Source organism: Candoia aspera, chromosome 4 (assembly GCF_035149785.1).
Source record: "Candoia aspera isolate rCanAsp1 chromosome 4, rCanAsp1.hap2, whole genome shotgun sequence".
Classification (NCBI taxonomy): domain Eukaryota; kingdom Metazoa; phylum Chordata; class Lepidosauria; order Squamata; family Boidae; genus Candoia; species Candoia aspera.
The window spans coordinates 97405169-97428299 of record NC_086156.1 but is presented as its reverse complement, the minus strand read 5'-3'; the positions used below and the strand labels follow the sequence as shown (position 1 = coordinate 97428299).

The window sequence follows — 23131 nt, the reverse complement described above, 5'->3', positions numbered from 1 at the left end:
CCCTTGAACCCCTTCCTCGCACATCCAACCTACAGAATGCGAAAATCAACTCCAATGCAGAAAAACCTTCCGACCAGCGAAACGAAATCTCAGCAGGCGCTGCCAGTTCGGAACGTCTCATCGCTCGGCGGGGTGGGGGGTGGGGGGTGGCAGTCGCAACACGGCTAGGCGGGGCGAATTTGTAAACTCTTTCGCTTTAAGACCCTCCCATTGGACGAGTAAGGAGGGTATGACCAGCCCGTCGCCTGGCTTTTCAAGTCGTGCGGACAGACGAGGACGGAGCGGTCCCTCTGCCCCGCAGTCATGGAAGGCTCGTAAGCAACTGCTCGCCCCTCTCTACCACGCCTATTACTAATCAATAACCAATCGACATGTAAATGTACTTGACGCCTGTGACCTTCTAGCAATCTGCAGGGCCGTTGCTTTAAGACTACGTCGTCGTCCGCCGCACCCTTCTTTTTCAAGTTTTCACCTCGTCCCCCGCCTTCCGTTTCCTTGCCTTTTTGCAGCGCGGTTCATTCGCCTGCAGTAGGAGAAAGGGCGTGAGAGAGGGTCGGCTAGTGCCTAATACCGAGGCATTCAGAGGGGACCGGAACAATAGCAGTACCGTCCGATAGCTTTCTCCGGCGGGTTGCAGTAACATTCTTCTTAGGGAGCCGTAATAGTTGTAATACAGCGGCATCCCAATAATAGCCATATTAAGCGTTTGGAAGCGGCGCTGCACATCCGTCAAATGGAGCTCCTTTTTAACCCCCTGCTGTTCAGCGGGCTCTCTCTTGCGTCAGCGTCCGTAGGCTCGCAATTGCAGACTTCCCAGATTCTAAATTTAAATTTCCCTTGGGTTAAGCTTGCCTGCTGGTTATTTTATGGATGCACCCATGGGCAACAGATCACAATATAGTTCGTTATTACAGGATCTTAATTTGGAGAGTGTTTTTATTGCAACTTTCAGTAATCAACCATAAAATTAGCTAGTAGGATTCTTACTGGGAAGTTTTTACTTCTCAGAGAAACAACCCACTTCAGTTCACGTCTAAGCCTCCTTGTATAGCAACTTTTCCATTTTTATTACAGTACTCTGATCTGTGGTTACTAATTGCTAATAAAATGTCAGTCTGATGAAGTGGCCACTGGTAATATCACAATATTGAGTCCTTTTAATCTTAATTGTAATTTTTATTTTGTGCATGTCAATATCAGGTTAACCCTGGTGAAATCTTGCTTTGTGGCAGGCAAGTATCAAAATACTAATTCATATGGACTGATCAGGCTATTGGGGAAACAAGGTAGGATATGCAATAGAAGCGAATAGATGCTAATGAATTAATACAAGTTGCAGGTTTCAGAGGGATATTTTTTATACAGTGTATTTTAATACAGTGTATTCTGCAAAGCTTGCACATGAAAGTTTTACTGTGTCGGTGCAGCCTTGTGTAATATTGACTTTGCACCATCTCACTGTAGCCACCACACTCCTTCCAAAGAAGCCTATCGTGCAGCAATGGTGCTCTCTGGAGCTGGTGATGCCCTTGGATATCGCAACCAGCGCTGGGAATACTGTACTTCAGGGCCCCAGATCCACCAAGAGCTCCAGGAAATGGGGGGGCTTGGCAAGATCTGTGTAGCCCTCCCTGATTGGCCAGTCAGTGATGACACTGTGCTGCACCTGGCAACTGCTGAGGCCCTGGCCACAGGTGAGCAGTTGGGAGTGATCAGCTGACCCACAACACTCTGGTTCCCCCCAAAATAACACTTCTCTCATGTGGTGCTTTATAGGGGTTCGTGGTTTATACAACTTAGTAAGTACTCTTGGTAAAATGTTTCCAGGTGCATCTGTCTCCTATGTTAAATGGTCCTCCCAGACTTATCCAATAGTAATAACTCCAGCTCTTAAACTAGCAGTAGGCAACAGGTCACCATTTTAATTTTCAATTGCAGCCCATGGCAGCACTTGGTTAACCTTGAAAAAGCTAAGCAGGGTCCAAGCTGGTTAGTACTCAGATGGGCAAACAGCAGGAAATAACACGGCTATAGGCTAGATGTCCAGAAGTCCAAAAAACATCTCAGAAGATGTCCAATTCAAGGTGTTGGTTATCACCTTTAAAGCCCTACATGGCATGGGTCCAGGTTACCTGAGGAACTGCCTCACCCCCACTACATTGACCCATCCCACCCAGTCAGGCAGAGAGGGCATGCCACGGAGCCTGTCCGTGAGGGATTGCTGATTGGGTGGCAGAGAAATTTGACAAAGGCAAACCATTCCTGCATTGTTGCCAAGAAATCAGCATGAACACGGGCATGAAGTCAACAGGAACAGCAGCTATCTGGGATGGATTGGCGTATCTGGATCACATGACCTAATAGATCTTCCTGGGATGTTGGCATGCAGCTGGTGCTACAAGGCTCCTCCATCTAGATTTTGCAACTAGGTTTTCATTTCTTTTAGCTCCTTGTTCAATTTCTATAGCCAGCTATCTCACATTTGTGACTCTGGGCAGCTCACGTAATTATGGGGTACTCACACCCTTGAGGTGGTTTATTCAACATGGCGTTGAGGTATGGTGGCTCACGTTCTTAGCAGGGATGGCATGAGCGTTCTCCTCAACAACCTTTCCTGATTTGATGCAGTAAAATTTGGTTGCCCTACAAGTTTTACCTCTACAGTCAGCATTGCCAACAAGATATATACTACAGGAGAAGGACTCCTTCAGAATGTCTCTGGATTAGTGTTTCTCAACCTTGGCAACTTTAAGATGTGTGGACTTCAACTCCCAGAATTCCCCAGCCAGCTGCCAAGGTTGAGAAACACTGCTCTGGACCTAGAAGTTTTGAGTAAGCTCCTATTGGTGATAAAATGAATCAACAGCAGCCCTGGGAGGAAGACAATAGCAAAATGGATTCCAGCTTCAAGTTTAAAAACAAAAATTGTCCTCTTGTGTTTCCCATCTTCTTTGTGTAGGGAAATCTGGGGAGCCCTTGTTCCAGGAGCTGGCAAGATGCTATGTAGAAGCTATGAAAGATATGGAGGGGAGGAAGCCTGGGCCCACCAGCATTCTGGGTAACACAGCATTGTTCTTTTTTGCAACTTGAATCAGATTCTGCTGCAGAAGAATTCTTTGAGGCGTGTTAGAAAATACTGCTTTTTTCCAGTTGATTTCTGCATTGGGGTGCCAAACATCTATACCTGCATAAGGAAGATTCCCCCCACCCCAGGATACTTTATCAAGGATTTTTTTTCCTGTTGATCTTTTTCTCTCTTAAGAGACTGAAAAAGTGTAATGATTGCCTGAACCCAAATAAAACGCTCAGACTCCAAATCAAAGTTTAGGTTCTGATTTTATTTAGAATAGAGTGCAAACAGAAAGAAAGCTGAGAATGAGAAAAGCGCGCCCAAAGGCAAACTAAATAGCCCCGCTTCAAACGACGTCCCACCCCCCCTTCAATCATACAATTCCACATTCCCAGGTGCTCCTAACGAGCTCTGCTGATCCACGGGCGGAAAGACCTTGACATTAAAGAGAGAACCCAAACACACTCCTCCGCGGCTGAGGCAAACAGAACTTTCTATACAAGGTTTATCAGCAGCACCCTCCCAGTCAGGAACGCGCATCAACACTCTGGCATGCGAACCGTTACGATGTTCAGCAACATTGAAACAGGGAACGTGACAAAAAGCTGCTCATTTATGGGATTAGCTCTTTGCATCTAAGTTTCCTTTTTCTCCAATCTGGTTATTTTAATCATAAAATAACATTTTGTTTTAATAGCTTTTTTTTAAAGGCCTAAACACTGCAACTTTTGGAAAGTTTAACCACCAGCCTGACGGGCAGACCACTGTTACTGTCCTCACACTGTACGTGCCACTATAAGTTGTGTTGCGCTGATGATACAAGACTAGCAGCCCTTTGAGCTACAGTGGTCTAGTTTTTTAAAAAGGCATGTTAGAGATTCCAGGAATACTCTTTATTGTAGTAAGATAGAATAACAGAATCTTGAAAACCTATCAGAGTTTCTCTCTACACCACCTTATACCAAACAAAATTAAGGTGGGTTTATTCTGAGTTTCTCACACTTCCTTCTTTCTCAGGATTGTGGTCTTTGCTGCCTTAATGACTCATTCATCCCTTCCTCCCTTAATAGCTTGCTCCTTCCTTCCCCATCTCCAAGGTCAGCTCTAAATTCCTTACAGTGAGAGTGACTGATGGCCTAAGGCTACACAGCAAGTATACAGGACAAACTATAACTAAACTACAGATTTTCTTTATCACCACTCAGTCAGAGCCACGATTTACACCAGACACATCACAATTGTATCTTGCTCACTTTCAGGAAGGGAAAAAAACAGTAGTGAAAAAAAAAGTAGTCAAATTACTTTTGCCATACACAAGTCTTCTACTTTAGATCAAAGCCTCTATTGTTTTGTTTTGCAAAACAAATGAAATGTCCAGGACAAAGGATGTGTAACTGAAAGTCCAGTGTCATTTGGCCTGTTAAACATCTCAATGTGTGCTTTTCCCCCACCTGCCTGTAGGGACATCTCAGTTACATCCAGGAGAGCCAGGTGGATATCGCATTCCCTTCAACCCTAATGCGACTGGTTGTGGTGCAGCTATGAGATCCATGTGCATTGGGCTCAGGTAGTACATGATGGGGCAGGGAGAAGAAAAAAGTGAAAAGCAGAGTTAGCAGAATGATCAAAGGCCAGCACAACACTATCCTGTTGCCCAACCAATATCTCTTCCAGGTATCCTCACCCCTCTGATCTCAACACCTTAATCCAAGTCAGCATAGAAAGTGGAAGAATGACACATCACCACCCCACAGGTAAAGGGATATATGGGGCCATTGTCACATGACTGGCTGACTTCAAGGCTTAGGGAAAGCAGAAAAGATTATGCTTATGCTGGGCAGCTTTTCTGCAATCCAGAAAAATTGTCCTGGGGCTGCAGTAATGACACATAATTGCTCTCTAGACTGGGCTGGCTTCTCTCCATGTAGCAGGATGGGGTGGTGGGATTCTGAAGCAGTAAAATGGACTTTTTTGATGTGTAAGTGGAGGATCCTGTTGGGTCATTAGAAAATTTATGGAAAAGTTTTGTGGAGAAAATCTCTGCTGTCACTAGGAGTCAAAAACAACTTGATGGCACATCAATCAATCACAGTAGCTTATGTTACACTTTTATAACAGAGACTCCTTGTTATGTTGGTTTTTTATCTCACCCATTGGATTTTACTTTTGTGTTGTATCTTTTGCTGGTCACTGACTGAATAAAGTTGTTATTCAAGCCTTATCCTTGGATAAATTTCAGTAATTCAGTCTAATCTAATTTGTCGAATGACTGAGAAGAAAAAAGAAAGGGAAGATACAGAGTCCTGAAAGACACATCCTTTCTCCACTTCCTCTGTTGTAGGCTACCTGGGGGCTTTGGCCTCAGCCCTCTTCACTGCGTATGCTGTACAGAGGCTGCCCCTGGAGTTCTGGGGATCCGGGTTGCTGAAGACGCTGCCCCTGGCCCTGGAGTACGTTCAGGCTGCTGGGGTCGAGAGTGAAGCGAGTGTGGGAGCCTGGACCTATTTCCAAGAAAAGTGGGAATGGTAAGTCGTTTGGACAAGAGGGGAACAAGGAACACAGGGCTTGTGCATCAAATCCGGAAGCAATATCAACATTAATTCAATACAGTTTGAAGAACCATTTTTTCCCCAGGATCTACTTTCCTAATTCCTGGATCTATTTCTGCCTTTCCAAGGCTGGAAGTGGTCAATTAGTCCATCAGATCCAAACTTCTCTCAGTGAGTAAAGGTAAAGGTAAAGGTTTCCCTTGACGTAAAGTCCAGTCGAGTCCGACTCTAGGGGGCGGTGCTCATCTCCGTTTCAAAGCCTTGGAGCCGGCGTTGTCCCTAGGGACACTTCCGGGTCATGTGGAAGGAATCCAAATTATAGTTAAATGTCCAACCGCTGCTTGAACTCATCCTGTGATGGGGAGCTCGCCCCCTTCCTCCATAATTGAATCAATCGGCTCCTACTGTTAGAAAGTTTGTCCCAATTTTCAGTCAAATCTATTTTCCTTGCTACTGAACAAGGACTAGTTTGCAGTAGCCAAACTCAGTAATCATAAGAGTCACTGGCTCTTACGGAGAACTTGCACTGCTAGTGTTTTCTTCAATACAAGCTTCTCCCCTTCCTCCATGCTGCACGTGCGGATGACCTCTGCATATATAGTTGTTTGGTGGGACCCAGTGTCATGTTCACTGATTCAATGTAGTTTATACATCGTAACGTTTCACATGCCGTGGTGCTGACGCGCGTTTCTGTTTGGGAGGGAGCTGCTGTGAAACCTTGTGCCAAGCTCTGTATGTGAAATCAGTACAATGGAATGTGTTTGGGTTATGTTCTCTGTTCAAGGCCTTTTCCTGCAGACCATCAGAAGCCGTTAGGAGCACCTGGGATTGTGAACTTGAGAAGATTCTACGGGGGGAGGGATTTCATTTGCACTGAGGGTTTTTAGTTTGCATTTGGTGCGCTTTCATCATTCTCAGCTTTCTCTGTGATCCTGCATACTATTCTTTAATAAATCAGATATCTTTGAATTCCTGTTCATGAGTCTGATAGTGTTTTAGAATAGGCAACCATTACATAAAGCTGGGAATCCCCAAAGTTGTACCGTTAGCTCCTACCAAGATCAGTTTCTTGCAAGGGAAAATAGTTAATGATGGCTGAGTCCAAGCTCACGATCGGGGGACTTGAGGAGACAGCTAGCTTGATGCCCGAGTCGACGGTCAAGAGTGGAGAACTGAACCTCACCCCAGAACCTTCAGACTCCTGGGATGGATCGAGTTCCAATTCTTATGTGGAGGAATCTAACAATGGGGAAGAGCCAGAGCAACCGGCACCCAGCGAATAGCTTGCAGAGTTGATCACCTTGGATGAAGTAGAGGAACCCCAGCCAGGGATGTCAGGGGCGTCCTGGAAGTATTGGTTCCCGCGAACCCCAGACAAAGGATCTACTACGGTGTCAACGGAGAGAAAGCCGAACACACGAGAGAGGGAGGACTCTCAAACCCCTGAAAGGCTAAGAGTGATGGAGGCCAAAATAGAATCGATAGAGTACATGCTAAGAAACCTGTCTCTGTCATTGGAGGGGCAGGAGAGGCGCGGAGGAGATCCCAGCTTCCCGCAACCATCCCCCATCCTCCCATCTGGACTGCCGGCAGAGCGGGGCCAGAGACTGCTCTGGGATGAATCCCCACCTCGCAGGGCTCGATCACCAGTGTCCCCACCCTGAAGAGGGAAAGCTACTGTAACCTGGGGCCCAACCACTCAAGTAGCTGCTGATTCCGCTCCAACCGGAGTGGGGGTGAGAGACTTTTCTGTCAAGTTTGATGGGGATCCAACAAAGTTATCTTTCTTTTTAACTAATGCTAAAAGTTACATGAGGCAGTTTGGAGCATACTTCCCTTCTGAAGAGGCTAAGATAACTGCCATTGCCACCAAGTTGAAGGGTCGAGCGGCTGACTGGTATGTTCAATTAAGTGATGCTGACTCCCCTGCACTTGATTATTTCGATGATTTCATGTGGGCGTTAAAGCTGCATTTTGAGAATCCTCTGGCCAAGGCAAGAGCTAAGAAGACGCTGAAGGATCTTACCCAAGGCCAAATGTCCATAGCTGATTACGCCCTAGAGTTTAAGGCTCTAGCTGGGAAAATCCTTGACTGGTCTCAGTCAACCCTAATAGAACAGTTTAAAGAGGGACTCAACCAGGACATCCTACGGTGGGCGTTGTATAGAGATGACCCAGAGTCATTGTACAACTGGATCTGTCTGGCAGGCAAGGCTGAGCATGCTCAGCATACCTTCATGCAAACTAGAAAATTTGAAAGACCACCTGCCACCATGAGGGGACCCCGAAGTGCTACAACTGCTGCCTGGCCAAGCTATAGAGCTTGGGATGAGGAGAGAGATCGGCGCTACGCGAGGGGTCAGTGTCTCCAATGCGGAAAGGAGGGTCACCGAGCAGCTGATTGCTCAAAAGCCAAAGCTGGAGAGCGAGTGGGGAAGCCGCCGGCCAAATCGCCCCCCCCACGGCGGATGACAGCAGCCAAAGGTACAGCCGACGCTGAGGAAGTAATCTACTTTTCGGAAGAGGCTGAAGATGACTCTAAGGAGCCAGCGGGAAACGCCAGACACCTGCCATGAAGAGCGCCTGCGGGCAGGTGGAGGAGGATGGGCGCGAAGATGCTATGGTGAGTGCTGACTGTCCCACTTTAGCAGTGAAAGTGAAATTGGGTTCCTGCACAAAAACTACAGAGGTATGGGCTTTAGTGGGCTCTGGGTGTTCCAGGTGTTTAATTCACCCTGATCTGGTTGCTGCTTTGGACCTGCCTAGCTTCCCCCTCCAGCAGCCTTTGATCTTCACACAGTTGGATGGTTCAACGGCGGCGGGGGTGGGGGGGGTGCAGCCCTGCAACCCATTTCACTGGAACTGTGGAAATGCAAATGGGCAGCCACCGTGAGACTTTGAAATTCATGGTGGCACCTGTTGGCAACCCCTTGGTAATCCTGGGGATCCCCTGGTTGACCTATCGAAGCCCCTATATAAAGTGGGAGCACAGAACTGTGACTTTTAAAGATGGATTTTACCAAGCTCCTACAGCGGAGATAGTTGCATGCGCGGGGGTTGGAAGGGCTGCGATTGCCACGCCGTGCTCTAACTTGGCACATTTAGAAAGCTTGCCTGATCAATACCAAGACTTTGCAGACGTATTTGGGGAGATGGAAGCAGATCAGCTACCCCCCACTGGAAAACTGACTGTGCAATAGAGTTGGTCCCCAATGCTCAATTGCCCAAGCCAAAAATTTATCCGATGACTCAGAAGGAGCTTGATGCATTACAGGACTTCATTGACAAAAATCTGTCCAGGGGATTTATTGAACCTGCTAATTCCCCAGTTGGGGCCCCTATGTTATTCCGGGAAAAGAAAGATGGCACACTTCGACTCTGTATGGACTATCGTGGGTTAAATTCCGTCTCTATTGTCAACAAGTACTCTCTCCCTCTCATGAAGGACATGTTAGTTCATTTGTCAAAGGGCAAGATTTTCTCCAAGCTCAATCTTCGTGAAGCCTATTTCCGCATTCACATAAGAGCTGGGGATGAGTGGAAAACTGCTTTTAATTGCCCACTAGGATTGTTTCAGTACAAAGCCCTCCCTTTTGGGTTAGCAGGGGCACCCGGAGTCTTCATGCAGTTGATTAATGAAGTTTTACATGCTCATTTGTTTAAAGGGCTCCTGGTTTACTTAGATGATGTTCTCATTTACACTGAAACTGAGGAGGAACACGAACGCCTCCTCAAACAGGTGTTACGCAAACTTAGAGATGCCAAACTCTCCAAATGTGAATTTCACAAAACCCAACTTGACTATCTGGGCTATCAAGTGTCTGACAAGGGCATTGAGATGGACCCTGCAAAAATTCAGGCGATTCTAAGTTGGGAATGTCCCCACACCTGGAGGCAATTGCAAAGTTTCCTAGGGTTCAGTAATTATTATCGCCAATTTATCCAGGGGTTCGCTGAGATTGCCTTGCCCCTCACTGATTTACTCCGTACCAAGGGCTTGGGGGAGACACACAAAGTAAAACACCCTGGAGCCATGCTGAGTTGGACGCCTGAATGCCAGGCAGCATTTGAAAAGTTGAAAACCCTTTTCACTGCTGAGCCTATTCTACAGCACCCCGATCCTGAATGCCCCTTTGTGGTCCAAGTTGATGCTTCTGACTCCTCAGCTGGGGCTATATTGTTACAGAGGGATTCTGAAAATCACTTAAAACCCTGTGCTTATCTGTCCAGGAAATTTTCTAAAACCGAACGCCGTTGGCATGTTTGGGAAAAGGAGGCGTTTGCTGTAAAAGCCACTTTAGAAACCTGGCGTCACCTCCCTTTTGAAAATGCCCTTTCGAGGTTTGGACCAATCACAGGAATTTGGAAGCCCTTCACACCCCCGGTGTCTCAGTCCTAAATAAATTTGCTGGGCTCAGTTTTTCAGTTGTTTTAACTTCCAGTTAAAATTTATCCCAGGAAAGAAAAATTTTCTGGCCGATGCTTTGTCATGTTTACCTCAGGACCATGACCAGGTGGCAGATGTGGTTGGGACTGTTCTCACTGAACCACAACTGGGCTTGGTTGCTGTCACTCGGAGCCAGACCCATGCACAGGCAACCCCGCCCCCAGCCCAGCCTGGGAAGCGGAAAGTGCAAGTTCCTTGTCAGTTACAGAAGGACTTTCTCCAGGCACTGAAATCTGACACTTGGTTGCTAGCTAATAGAGACACTGTTTCTTTTGAAAATGGTCTGGCATGGGTGCAACATCGCCTTTATGTGCCTGAAACATTAAGGGCTGCTATTTTGCAGCGTTCCCATGATGATAAACTTGCTGGACACTTTGGTTTTGTCAAAACCTTACATTTGGTTCGCCGCCAATTTTGGTGGCCAACACTGAGACGTGACGTAAAAGACTATGTTGCTTCCTGTCCTGTTTGCGCCATGTCAAAATGGAAAGGAGGGAAACCACAGGGGCTTTTACAGCCAGTGGCCAGTCCTACCCATCCTTGGGATGAGATTTCTATGGATTTTATTGTGGATCTTCCTCCCAGTCAGAAGAAAACTGTAATTTGGGTTGTAAAAGATTTTTTCTCCAAGCAAGCGCATTTCATTCCATGTGCATCCATCCCGTCAGCCCCACAATTGGCGCGCCTATTTCTCCTCCATATCTACCGCCTCCATGGTAGCCCCTCCTGTTTGGTCAGTGACCGCAGGACACAGTTTACTTCCCAGTTTTGGAAATCGTTTTTGAAATTGATTGGCACTAAACAAGCTCTGTCCACGGCTTCCCATCCCCAGACTGACGGCTCTACTGAGATTTTGAACTCCACTCTTGAACAGTTTCTTAGAGCATACATTAACTACCATCAGGATGACTGGGTGGAGTTATTACCTTTTGCTGAAGTTGCTTACAACAATGCTGTCCATCAAAGTACCGGACAAACCCCTTTTCGCGTGGTTTCCGGTCATGACTTTGTTCCCATCCCTGAGCTGCCACAACCCACTTCCCAAACATGTTCTGCATCTGACTGGGCTGTTAAACTGTCTGATTCCTGGCCGGTAATTCAACAAGCTTTGGCTGATGCCCAGGCTGCTTACAAGTTGCAAGCTGATAAGCATCGTTCCTTACAGCACGACTTCAAAGTTGGGGATCAGGTGTATCTATCTACTAAATTTATCAAATCACCTCAACCCTCTAAAAAACTTGCTCCCAAATTCATTGGTCCCTTTCCTATTGTTCAGCTTATCAATCGAGTTACTGCTAAATTGGACCTGCCTCACAATTTGAAACGCTTGCACCCTGTTTTCCATTGCAGCTTGCTTAAGCCTATGCACCACTCCTCACGCTGGCACCCTCAACCTCCTCCTCCTGCTCCAATCATGATTGACGGCCAACAACACTTTGAAGTCAAGGACATCGTTGATTCCCGCAAACTTCAAGGCACCCTGCAGTATCTCGTCCGATGGAAACACTTTCCTCATCCTGAATGGGTGTCTGCTCACCATGTTAACGCTCCTGATTTGGTTAACCGTTTCCACCTTGCTTATCCTTTAAAGCCTGCTGCTTAATGTAATCTTTATTTGGGGGGGGGCAGTATGTCATGTTCACTGATTCAATGTAGTTTCTACATCGTAACGTTTCACATGCCATGGCCCTGACGTGTGTTTCTGTTTGGGAGGAAGCTGCTGTGAAACCTTGTACCAAGCTCTGTATTTGTGTTCATTACCATGGAACGTGTTTGGGTTATGTTCTCTGTTCAAGGCCTTTTCCCACAGACCACCAGAAACTGTTAGGAGCACCTGGGATTGTGAACTTGAGAAGATTCTACAGGGGGAGGGATTTCATTTGCACCAAGGGTTTTTAGTTTGAATTTGGCGCGCTTTCATCATTCTCAGCTTTCTCTGTGATCCTGCATACTATTCTTTAATAAATCAGATATCTTTGAATTCCTGTTCATGAGTCTGATAGTGTTTTAGAATAGGCAACCATTACACCCAGGAAGTGGGCTTTCTCGGTTGCAGCAGCACCTGCCTTTGGAACTGCACTCTCTTTCCATCAGGATCCAGATGTCTTTGAGCCATAAGCCTTCCACACCTGTTTTTTTCCCCCCAAGCATTGGGCCAGAGTGTTGAAAGAACCTGCCTGGGAATGATTTTGGGATTGGAGTTTGTTTACAGTTTGTGCTATATTGTGCTGTGCTCTTGTGGTTCTGGTTCTTTCGTTTTCAGCCCTATGTCACCCTCCCAGAATCCCTATTTGTGAGCTGGGCAGCCATATAAAACATTTAAATAAAATTTATTTTATTATTTAAATAAAATAAATAAAATTTATTTCATTTAAATAAATTTAAATTTAAGTAAAATTTATTTAGTTAAATTTATTTAAAATGTCCCCCGTTTAGGTACCTCTCAGAAAGGGGTCTCATCGATGGTCGGGGCCCAGTTCGATTTCCTCCTGCCTACGGTCCTGCCGAGCGGGATATCATCTACAAAACCTTCAGCCTGGATGGGTGGGCTGGGCGGAGCGGCCATGATGCCCCCATGATTGCCTATGATGCCCTGCTGGGTGCTGGGAACAGCTGGGAGCAGCTCTGCGGATGGTCCATGTTCCATGGTGGTGAGTCAGGAGCCAAATGAGAACCTTCCCCTATAAAAGGCTTGATCCTAGAACAGTATTTCTCAACCTTGGCAACTTGAAGACGTGTGGACTTCAACTCCCAGAATTCCCCAGCCAGCATACTGGCTGGGGAATTCTGGGAGTTGAAGTCCACACGTCTTCAAGTTGCCAAGGTTGAGAATCATTGTCCTAGAACTAGCTGCCACTCAAGTTTTTTTCTGTACGTTTCTCTTGTCCCACAGGGGACAGTGACTCCACAGGAGTGATTGCGGCATGCTGCTGGGGCCTCGCGTATGGTCTCAGAAACGTCCCAGATGGAAACCACATGGAGCTGGAATACCGAGACAGGATGGTGTCTGCGGCCGACTCTCTCTATCACCTTGCTTGGGAGCAGGTGCCTGTTTGAGGAGCCGTTCCCATATCTAACATCCTCGATTCCTAGGAAGGTGTGAGCTGAAGACTTGTAAAAGACTGAAAACTGCTGCTTTCAAAATAAATTGAAGCTGTATTCTGCCTTGGTTTTGTGGGCTGGAGGAGGGATCTGTGTCAGATTCCTGAGATCCTGTACAGAGGTGTCCACAGGGAAGCGATAAAAAAGAAAGTGGTGGCACAATCATGTGATTGAAGCCCCATCCTTTTTGGGGGTAGAGCTTCGACCACATGGTTGTGGCTGCCATCTTGACTCTTTTGACCTATCCATGGACACCCCTGACCCTGTAGCTCAACTGTTTCCTTTGACTTGAGAGATTATCCACCAGCATTGGGATTTCACAGAGGAATGTGCATTATATATTTCTAGAAGCGGCACTATTACTTCACATGTTCTATGGCTGAGCCGAGGCATTGGGTGCAGAAATAATTCCTAGGCTTAAATCCTCAACAGTGGTTGAAGAATCGCTGAGTCCCTCCGTGCAAGACAAACCATTGTTTGTAACCACATGCTGGCTGGGGAATTCTGGGAGTTGAAGTCCACACATCTTCAAGCTGCTGAGGTTGAGAAACACTGGTCTATAGAGTATCAGGTGATGAGCATCAAACAATCTCAACATCCATTCCTATTCTGACATGGGAGTGCCAGCAACACTTAAAGAAAACCTGTAGTATGTATGTGTGTGTGCACACACACACACACACACAAAGTGATGAGCAGCTGGCTGGACATGTGTACAGCTACCCCTGCTATTATTTTTTTTACTTTAAAAATAGATCATACTGTTCTTCAACTAAATGGAGTTTTGTCCAAGAATTGCATGCAAGGGCCCAAGAAGTGGGCCAGTAAATGCAGACTGAAAGTAGAGGGCTGCTCCTCTGCCTGGACCTTTAGGACTAGGCTGTTGAGCAGACCAAGGAGGTAGCAGATCCAGCCCTGTAAAACCAAGCCCAGGCTACGGATTGGCACCTGAGCCATCTGACTGCATGGAAGTTGGATAAACCTGCATAACAACTTCCACTGGAAAGGTTTCGCTTGTGAGAGCTTCCCACCGGACTTTGGCATTGGTTGGACTCTGGCATAGTCAGGGCATTGGCTGGCATGGAAAGTGCTGAGGCAGCAGTAGGTGTGCAGAAGGGGACAGGGCAGTTGCTGCAAAAAGCTTGAAAGAGCTGGGCAGAAGATGGGAAGCCTCCAGGATGGAAGATCTGTAAAGAACAAATTGCTCACCTCTCCTTTCCAATACCATAATGCTTTATGGTCTTGAATCTGAACAGCTGTTGCTGAAGGGCATCCTAAAATTCTTTGTAAAATAAAGCAATGCCATAAAATGCAACAATTTAAAAATATTAAAAAGAAATGCTACACACCGAACCTAAGGTTTTTACAGCCTCCTTTTTAATGCCACTGCTTACCTCTGCTGTATTTAGGGGCTCCCTTGTTTATTTTTCCAGTGGTGTTTTTCTCCAAAATCCTGTTCAAATGTCACCATTGCAAACCGTTTTAATATTTTCTCCCACCGCCATCCTTCAGACTGCTTACTTTTTGCTATGCATCTCAGTGGTGTGCACAAGAATGAAGTGTACATGGCTGTAAGTTGCACCATGCAAAGTATGCCAACAAATATCAAATATTTTTTTCCTCTCCCTTCCATTGTATGAACTGTGTTTCCCAACAGCTCTTGCAATCCACATCTGTAGCCAGAGATGCAGTGGGTGGGATGGGCTCCCCCTGCCCTATTTTCTTAACTCCGCCTCAATTTTAAGGTTAGAAGTCTAGATAAGCCCTCCTTTACTAAGACAGTGTTTCTCAACTTTGGCAACTTTTAAGAAATGTGGATTTCAACTCCCAGAATTCCCATGGCTGGCTGGGGAATTCTGGGAGTCGAAGTCCATGTATCTTAAAGTTGCCAAGGTTGAGAAACACTGCTTTAAGGGATTACCTACCTTTCTTGAGCTCCTGGTTACAAGCCTTTGAATAGTGCAATGAACGTATTATGCGGGCTTCTCCCATCTACTGAAGCTAAAATGATTTTCTGGAGTGTGGGTTAAACTAGATTTCCAAATGGAGGGGAAATCAGCTCTTCCATCAGTGAAAACATGATCTACAAGGATCAGATTTATCATCTGCTCATGCTGGCAAAGCAGCCGGTTTGGTGTGGTGATTTTGGTGCTGGGCTAGAAAATGGGAGATCGTGAGTTCTAGTCCTCCCTGAGGTGTGAAAGCCGTCTGGGTGGCTTTGGGCCAGCCACTCTCTCAGCTCAACCCACATCACAGGGTTGTGGTTGTGAGGGAAATAGGAGGTAGGAGCATGATGTACACTGCCTTTTGTACAAATAAAAGTGGGATATAAATCTAATAATACATTAAAAAAATGGTACTGTTTCAAGCAAAGGCACACTTCAGTGGACAAGTTTGTTAACACTCACTGGTGGGTTAGTCATGTCAGAAATGGTGGAGAGAGTGTGGTGCATTGCCTCCCTATTTTAGTTTTTTTGATAGATTCTTGGGTCTTCAACAGATGCACAACAGGCAGCCATTCACAAGGTGCAACTTTCTGCAAGTAATGATAGCAGTGGTGGTTTTTTATTTGTTGTTGCACTTACGGTCCACCTTTCCTTTCAGAGATTACATGGAGCGTGTTTCACTTGCTTCTGAGGATAATCTTGTGAGGTCTGCCTTATATATATCTGTAAAAAGGAGAGGAGATTTATCTATGGGGAAGAAAAATGGGGCGGGGGGGAGAATAAGGACTATGGGAAAGAACATTTTGGAAATAAATGATGGACTGAGGACATTTACAACACAAGCTTTTTGTAACATGCCTATCCCACTTTAGACAAAGCATAGTTATGAGCTCCATGTGATTTACATGAAATAAATGTGGCAAAGTTTGCAACAGGTAAACCTCTGAAAATAAATTGCATTAAAGACTCCTGAGGATAAGATACACTCTTGAGCTATGTTAGCATTAAATACTACATACTGTTCTTACATCTCATCATCTGTGATTCTGTGTTTTACTTTTTTCTCCCTCTCCATACCTACTATCTATCAAACTGAGGCTGACACATCAGGCATAGGTTCTGATGCATGAAAGTAAATCTTGTAACAGGCAATGATACATTCTCCATTTTGGAATCCTTTCTGAGAAAGCACTGGCATAGAGAAACAGTTGACTATGTGTCCTTCTGATAAGCTTGTTCTTTCAAAATGGTGCCCTCACATGTGTTTGACTACTCCTCCTGTCAGTCACAGCTGACAACACAACTGCTATACAATGAAGGAAAGTGCCTTCAGAAAGGAATTGGCTGCATGGCTTTTGAGTAAGTTTCCTTAAGTGATAGGGCTGAGCAAGGTGAGGATGGGGAGAAGGCTGGGATGAAGTGGAGAGGGGGGTGAAGGCAAAACATGATTTTAATTTGTCTTCCTCTTCCTTTGCCCAGGAAAAACTGGGGAGCCTTTGTTCCAGGAACTGGCCAGATGCTATGTAGAAGTCCTGAAAAATATGGAGGGGAGGAAACCTCGGCCCACCAGCACGCTGGGTAACCAACATCAAAACTTTGGACCTTAAAAGAAATTAACTGTGTGGGAAAATAACCCTTTGAAACTTGGTATGTTTTTTAAAAGTTAGAAAGAAAGGGGGTTGGGGTGGAGGGTTGTTCAGGTATGAAACTCAATATTCTAGTATTCATACAAGAAGATTTTTCCCTGTTTTTCTTTATCAAGATTTATTTTCTTCTCTGTTGCTTCCTTTTTCCTTCTTTAATGAAAGGGTATATAAAATGAGCCTTCCTTCCCTTATCAAAATTGTCTGCATTTCTAAAATTCTTTCCTTTCCTCCCTTGGATCTCATTAAAAATAAAACCATGGAATTTAGCATTGTAATAGAAAGTGCCTATGGTTGGACTGAAAGCATGTTGAACTCTTGGTAATGTTACCAAAGATGCTCCAGAATAGGCCACTGTTATTTTCTTCAAACTAGATATCCTCCAGGAATGACTGTATATTCTCTGCGTACGTAGGTGTGTGCACCCTGACCTTCTGATGCTGAAAGAGAATAATTAGAGGCACTTGGCCTGAGAACACCGAGTGAATATATGACAAAGCTGACATTTGAGCTTAGGGCTTCCTTTTACAACTTCTACCCATATTACTAATTTAATCAGCTCTACATGGAGAAACCAAATTATAAGTGATACTCAGTGGTCTCTAGTTCACTGCCTGTTTTTTTCTTTAAGCAGAAAATCAACCAACAAAGAAAAAAGAAACCAAATTTCTTTCTTTTTTTAACACAAGTCTTTTGCTTTAGATTGCAACCTCTCACTCCACTTTGTGAAATAAATAGTATGCTACAGATAAATATGTTAAGAGCAGAGACATCACACTGACAACAAAGGCCCGCATAGTTACAGCAATGGTGTTCGCCGTAGTAACATATGGCTGCGAGAGCTGGATCATAAGGAAGGCTGAGCGAAGGAAGATCGATGCTTTTGAACTGTGGTGTTGGAGGAAAATTCTGAGAGTGCCTTGGACTGCAAGAAGATCCAACCAGTCCATCCTCCAGGAAATAAAGCCAGACTGCTCACTTGAGGGAATGATATTAAAGGCAAAACTGAAATACTTTGGCCACATAAGGAGAAGACAGGACACCCTGGAGAAGGTGCTGATGCTAGGGAGAATGGAGGGCAAAAGGAAGAGGGGCCGACCAAGGGCAAGGTGGATGGATGATATTCTAGAGGTGACGGACTCGTCCCTGGGGGAGCTGGGGGTGTTGACGACCGACAGGAAGCTCTGGCGTGGGCTGGTCCATGCAGTCACGAAGAGTCGGAAGCGACTAAATGAATAAACAACAAACAGATAAATATACATGGGGCTGAAAAGCAGATGCCATTTGGCCTGTAAACATCTCAGTGTGCTCTTTTCCCCCCACCTGCCTGTAGGAGCATCTCAGTTACATCCAGGAAAGCCAGGTGGATATCACATTCCCTTCAACCTTGACACAACCGGTTGTGGTGCAGCTATGAGATTCATTTGCATTGGACTTAGGTAATACATGATGGGGAGCAATAGAGATTGCACAGTCAGGCTAGCAAAAGGGCCAAAGACAGGGATGACTCCATTATGACTCCTGGCTGACCTCTTTCTCAGGTATCCCCATCTTTCAGTTCTCAATAGCTTGATTCATGTCAGCATCAAAAGTGGAAGAATGACAGATCACAACCCCACAGGTAAAGAAACATGGGGCAACGGTCTTTCAAGGCTTGAGGGAAGCAGAAAAAATGATGATGGGATGGAGAAGTCTTCTTCAGCACCAGTAAGCCCTATATATGCATGCAGAAGCAGCCCCCATTTTTTCTGAGGTGGTGTCTTTCTATGCAGCAGGATGAGATGATAAAATCCTGTTAGTAGACCTTGGTCGCACCACTTAAGATGAAAGATCTCATTTTTGAATGCTCCTACATCTGTAAGATTGCTTTCAATAATAAAATCAACATATCAGGCGAAGAACTTGGTTGAAATCTTCCCCCTTGATGTATTAGACTTCTCTTTGCAAATAATTTCATAGACAAGGAAGCATTTAAAAAAGCAATTTTCTGTCTCCATTTTGGGCAGATATATTCCATTCTGACACTTCATTCCTCTTGCATGGATTACACTCTGCTTTCTCAATAGAGATCTGAAAGCAGACATGACCTTTTAAGAATCAATAATGTAAGTCGTATCTATAATTGTGATTCTTTTTTTTAGATACAGTATCTATCAGCAAATGATACGCTAGTTCAGCCAGTGATTTTTCCTTTCCTTTCATGCAGGTTATCTGCTGTCATTTACATTTTATTGATTAAATCAGCATAGAAATATTTATAGATGTATGTATTTGAAATATATTATTCTTCATTTTATGGTGATATTGGCAAATATTTTCAGATAAATTGCCGAATTATTTTAAGAATATGAGGAGAGTGGTTGTGGATGTGCTGATGGCATCAGAGATACTGTGCAATAAGTTCTGTCCACAGCCACCTTCCCTGTGGTAAACTGGACCACAGTTTTAAAATGCACAGAACAGACTTTTTCAAAAGCTGCTCTCTGGACAAAGTAAGTCCTGCTTGTTTCAATCAAGTTTTCATTCAAATATTTCTTTAAACTATAGGGACTTTTGGGAAGCCTTGAGTAAATTTTAATAATTCAGACTAATTTATAGAATGAGAAGAAAAAAAAAAGGGAAGATACAGAGACCTGAAAGACAGGTCCTTTCCCCACTTCCTCTGAAGACACTGACCCTGGCCCTGGAGTACGTTCAGGCTGCTGGGGTCGAGAGTGAAGCAAGTGTGGGAGCCTGGACCTATTTCTAAGAAAAGTGGGAATGGTAAGTAATGAAGGAAGATGACCTTGATGGAGATATGCAAGCTCCATTGCCAAGGCAACAAGGAGTAAAACATATTTTAAGTCCACAACAGCCAAATAATGTTCAGAAGCGGATCAGGAAGACATCTCCCTGATTCACTAAACTATGAGGAGGAGGAGGAGGAGGGACAACACAGTCAGGCTTGCATGATTCTGTTATTATAGCCAATCTCAATAAAAGTAGTTTTGGCGTTCTTGTGGAGTTGATTTCCTGGTCTGGTCTACCTACTGGGGCTGGCATCACTCTTGCAAGTCTGATTATGTTCCACCTCTTCCTCATGTTCAGTGAATTAAGGAGATTTTTGTCTGAGTGGCTTCTGAATGTTATCTGGCTGTTGTGGACTTGAAATATGTTTAGACCTTTGTCACCTTGGCAATGGAGCTTGCATGTCTCTGTCAAGGTCATCTTCCTTAGTCTCTGAAGTAATTTCTGGGGATGAGGGGGATAGAACCTTAGAATAAAATTGATATGGGCAATTCTAAGGCTACATATACGGTTATTTTGGACTCTTATTTCTCTAGCTTCCCGTGAACCATGAGTTCTAGAAATGTACATTTTGGGGGATTCAAAGCTAATGGAACAGTCTTCAGGGGTGGGGTCAAAAAAGTCAAGATGATAGCTACAACCATGTGATTGAAACCCCGCCTCTTTTTTATGTGTGTCACAATATATGTTTGGGGGGGCTTTGACTGCATGGTTGTGGCTACCATCTCGACTTTTTTGACCCCGTTCCTTGTGAGTAATCGTAAAACAGAATGAGGGAATACAGATGGAATTTAAGAAGAATGTGGCTTTTACTCCAGACTTTTATATTATAGTTTATCCTTTAGCCCCTAACGTGTGGTTCTCATCCCCCAAATTATGCGTATTCAAGTTCTAGATCGTAGGTAAAGGTAAAAATGGTAGTTGTATATCTTCTGGACTTCACATTCTATGGATTCCAGTCACTATAGCTGGTGCAAGACATGATAGGCATTGTAGTACAAAAAATCCAGGCACAACATGATTGCGTATCTTTAATATCCTCCCACCCTATTGATTCTCTCTTGGCCCTTGAAAATACCACTTCCCTTGCAGACTACTTCTCTTCTTTCTGTGTTTAGGTACCTCTCAGAACGGGGCCTTGCTGATGGCTGAGGACCTGTTCAGTTTCCTCCTGCCTACGGTCCCACAGAGTGCAAGGATATTTACAAAACTTTCAGCCTGGATGGCTGGGCTGGGCAGAGTGGTCATGATGCCCCCCATGGTGGCCTATGATGCTTTGCTGGGTGCAGGGAACAGCTGGGAGAAATTCTGTGGATGGCCCATGTTTCATGGGGGTGAGTCAGGAGCAAACACCTCTCCTGGTAAATGTGTCACCCCAAATCTAGCCAGATCTCACTTTTTCCCTGCGGTTGCATTCACACATACTTGAATTAATCCATGTCCTGGGTTTGCACCATACACTGGACCATAAAATACAAAATAGGCTGGGTTTGCATAACACACTAAGCCGCATAGAAAACCAAGGTTAGAAATAACCAAGCTTAGGTTTTATGGAAGTCAAAGAATGCCAGGAGAAACATAAAAGTACGTAGAATGCAGTGGGAATGGGGCACTTAAGAAGTGTATTTGCTTAAGGAAGAAACAGAGTCAAGAATGAAGGGATGCTGAAAGAATGTGGTCTGAATGCAAAGTGCTGGCATGAAAGAAACATTTAAGAATGCATAAGGATCAAATTGCAAAAGAAATGTATCAAGGAAAAGGGAACAAGTCAAGAGGAAGGGGAAGACCAGGAAACAGGTAGTTCAAAAAAGTTGATGAAATCTTCAAAAAGAGAGGGGTGAGAAGCTTAAAGAAGAAAAGGCAGCATATGAAGTTGTGTTTGGACATGGAAAGCAAGGAGAGAAAGGTGTGGAGAGGTATAGTGTATGCTGTTGGTGTAAGGTAGATTTACCTTATTTCCTTTTCTTTGATCTCATGCCTTTAAAGGTAGTCCTTGTTTAGTGACTGTCTCATTTAGTGACTGTTCACAGTTACAACAGTTATGAAGTAACTTTGTGACCAATCCTCGCATTTACAACCTTCACAGGTCTGTAAAGCAAAGGAAAGCTGAAGTAAGATCGTAGGCACAGTTGTGGTTTCACTTAGTGATTGCTTTGCTTAACAACCAAGTTGCCAATCCCAATTGTGGTCACTAAATGAGGACTACCTGTAGTTTCTTTGGCTTACTATTTCTTTTTTGCACTTTGCATAACATTGCTTACACACCTGATGGGTACATCTATTTGTATGCTTAGTATGATGTGCTAATGTAGCCACTAGGTCTTTGACAGAAGAGGCTAAGTACATTGGGTGAACACAACCTGTGTGCTTGTGTGTGTCCCCTTATCCCACAAGGGACAGTGACTCCACAGGGGTGATCGTGACATGCTGCTGGGGCCTTGCGCATGGTTTCAGAGGTGTCCCAGGTGGAGCTGAAATACCGAAACAGGATGTTGTCTGCTGCTGACTCTCTCTATTGCCTTGCTCAGGAGCAGGTGCCTGCCTGAAAAGCCATTCCCATATCTAATATCTTTGAATCCTATGAAGGTATAGCTGCAAACTTCCAATAGATTGAAAACTCTTCTCTGCAAAATAAGCTGAAGTTGTCTTAGAAGTTTTTCCTTTTGCCTTGATAAGTTTTCAAAACACAAATGTCAGATGCTTGATTGTTAAGAGCGTCTCCCTCCCAGGTTAAATACTCCCTTTAATCTGGGACACCTTCTCTCTAATCCCCAAGATGTGGATGAGTGCTGTGATTACTCAAAGGGGAGGGAAATACCCAGAGGCACTGTACTGGGCATGTACTCTGCACATGCCCAGAGGCACTCTCTTCTTTATTATTGTTTCATATATGCCATGGCTTAGCCCTGCAACTGGGGGCAAAAATAATTCCTGGGAATAAAATCCTTGACCGTTTCAAGGAACTCAGGAGCCTCAGATCCCCTTTGTTGCATTCCTGTTCAAATTGATCCCATTTTCCTTCCCAAAGACACAGGAGCACTGGACACACACAAAGGCCCAGCCAAGATGTTTTAATTTGGCGCCAAGGCACTGTTTTAGGGCTGGGAGGAGGGCATGAAAAGAGAGAAAGAAAGCTTAGAAAGCTTAACCCCCAGGCAGGATGGCAACTTAAGGCAGAAGTACCACACAGACCCCTTCCCCTCCAGGGATTTGATTAGAAGGCCGTTCAGAGGAGGATGGGATTCTCTGCAATATGGGGTTATGTGAGCAATTTCAAACCCCACATGGTCCTGAGAACAGCCACTGTCACTTCAACAGGAAGTGTTCGACAGTCGTGGCCAAGCACAGGTTTGGAGCAGCAGGGCATGATGGGATTGCCTGCAGCAGCAACAGATGGAACACGCTGCAGAGCTGTGGGGATAACCCAGTTAGTCACAGTCCCAGGCAACAAAGTCTAAAGATAAGATCTCATCCATGGAAGGAAAGAATGTGGTGAGACTCCCGGAGAATTTGGCAGAAGATCAAAATGAAAGTTCTCTGCAAAAGCAAACCATGATGAGATGATTCCAGCAGAGCAATACCTCCAG

The 23131-nt window shown here is 44.9% G+C and overlaps 1 protein-coding gene and 1 pseudogene across 1 annotated transcript; both read left to right on the top strand.

Moving 5' to 3' along the window:
* The first annotated feature begins 207 nt into the window (after positions 1–207).
* Positions 208–13296, top strand: LOC134495573 (ADP-ribosylhydrolase ARH1-like). The gene is made up of 8 exons (XM_063301093.1): positions 208–314; positions 1465–1694; positions 2960–3058; positions 4532–4637; positions 4745–4824; positions 5412–5595; positions 12503–12717; positions 12960–13296. The coding sequence occupies exons 1-8, from the start codon at positions 304–306 to the stop codon at positions 13121–13123; spliced, it is 1089 nt and encodes a 362-aa protein (XP_063157163.1). The 5' UTR covers positions 208–303; the 3' UTR covers positions 13124–13296.
* Positions 13297–18017: 4721 nt separating this feature from the next.
* Positions 18018–22090, top strand: LOC134496768 (ADP-ribosylhydrolase ARH1-like; annotated as a pseudogene).
* The last annotated feature ends 1041 nt before the right edge of the window (positions 22091–23131 follow it).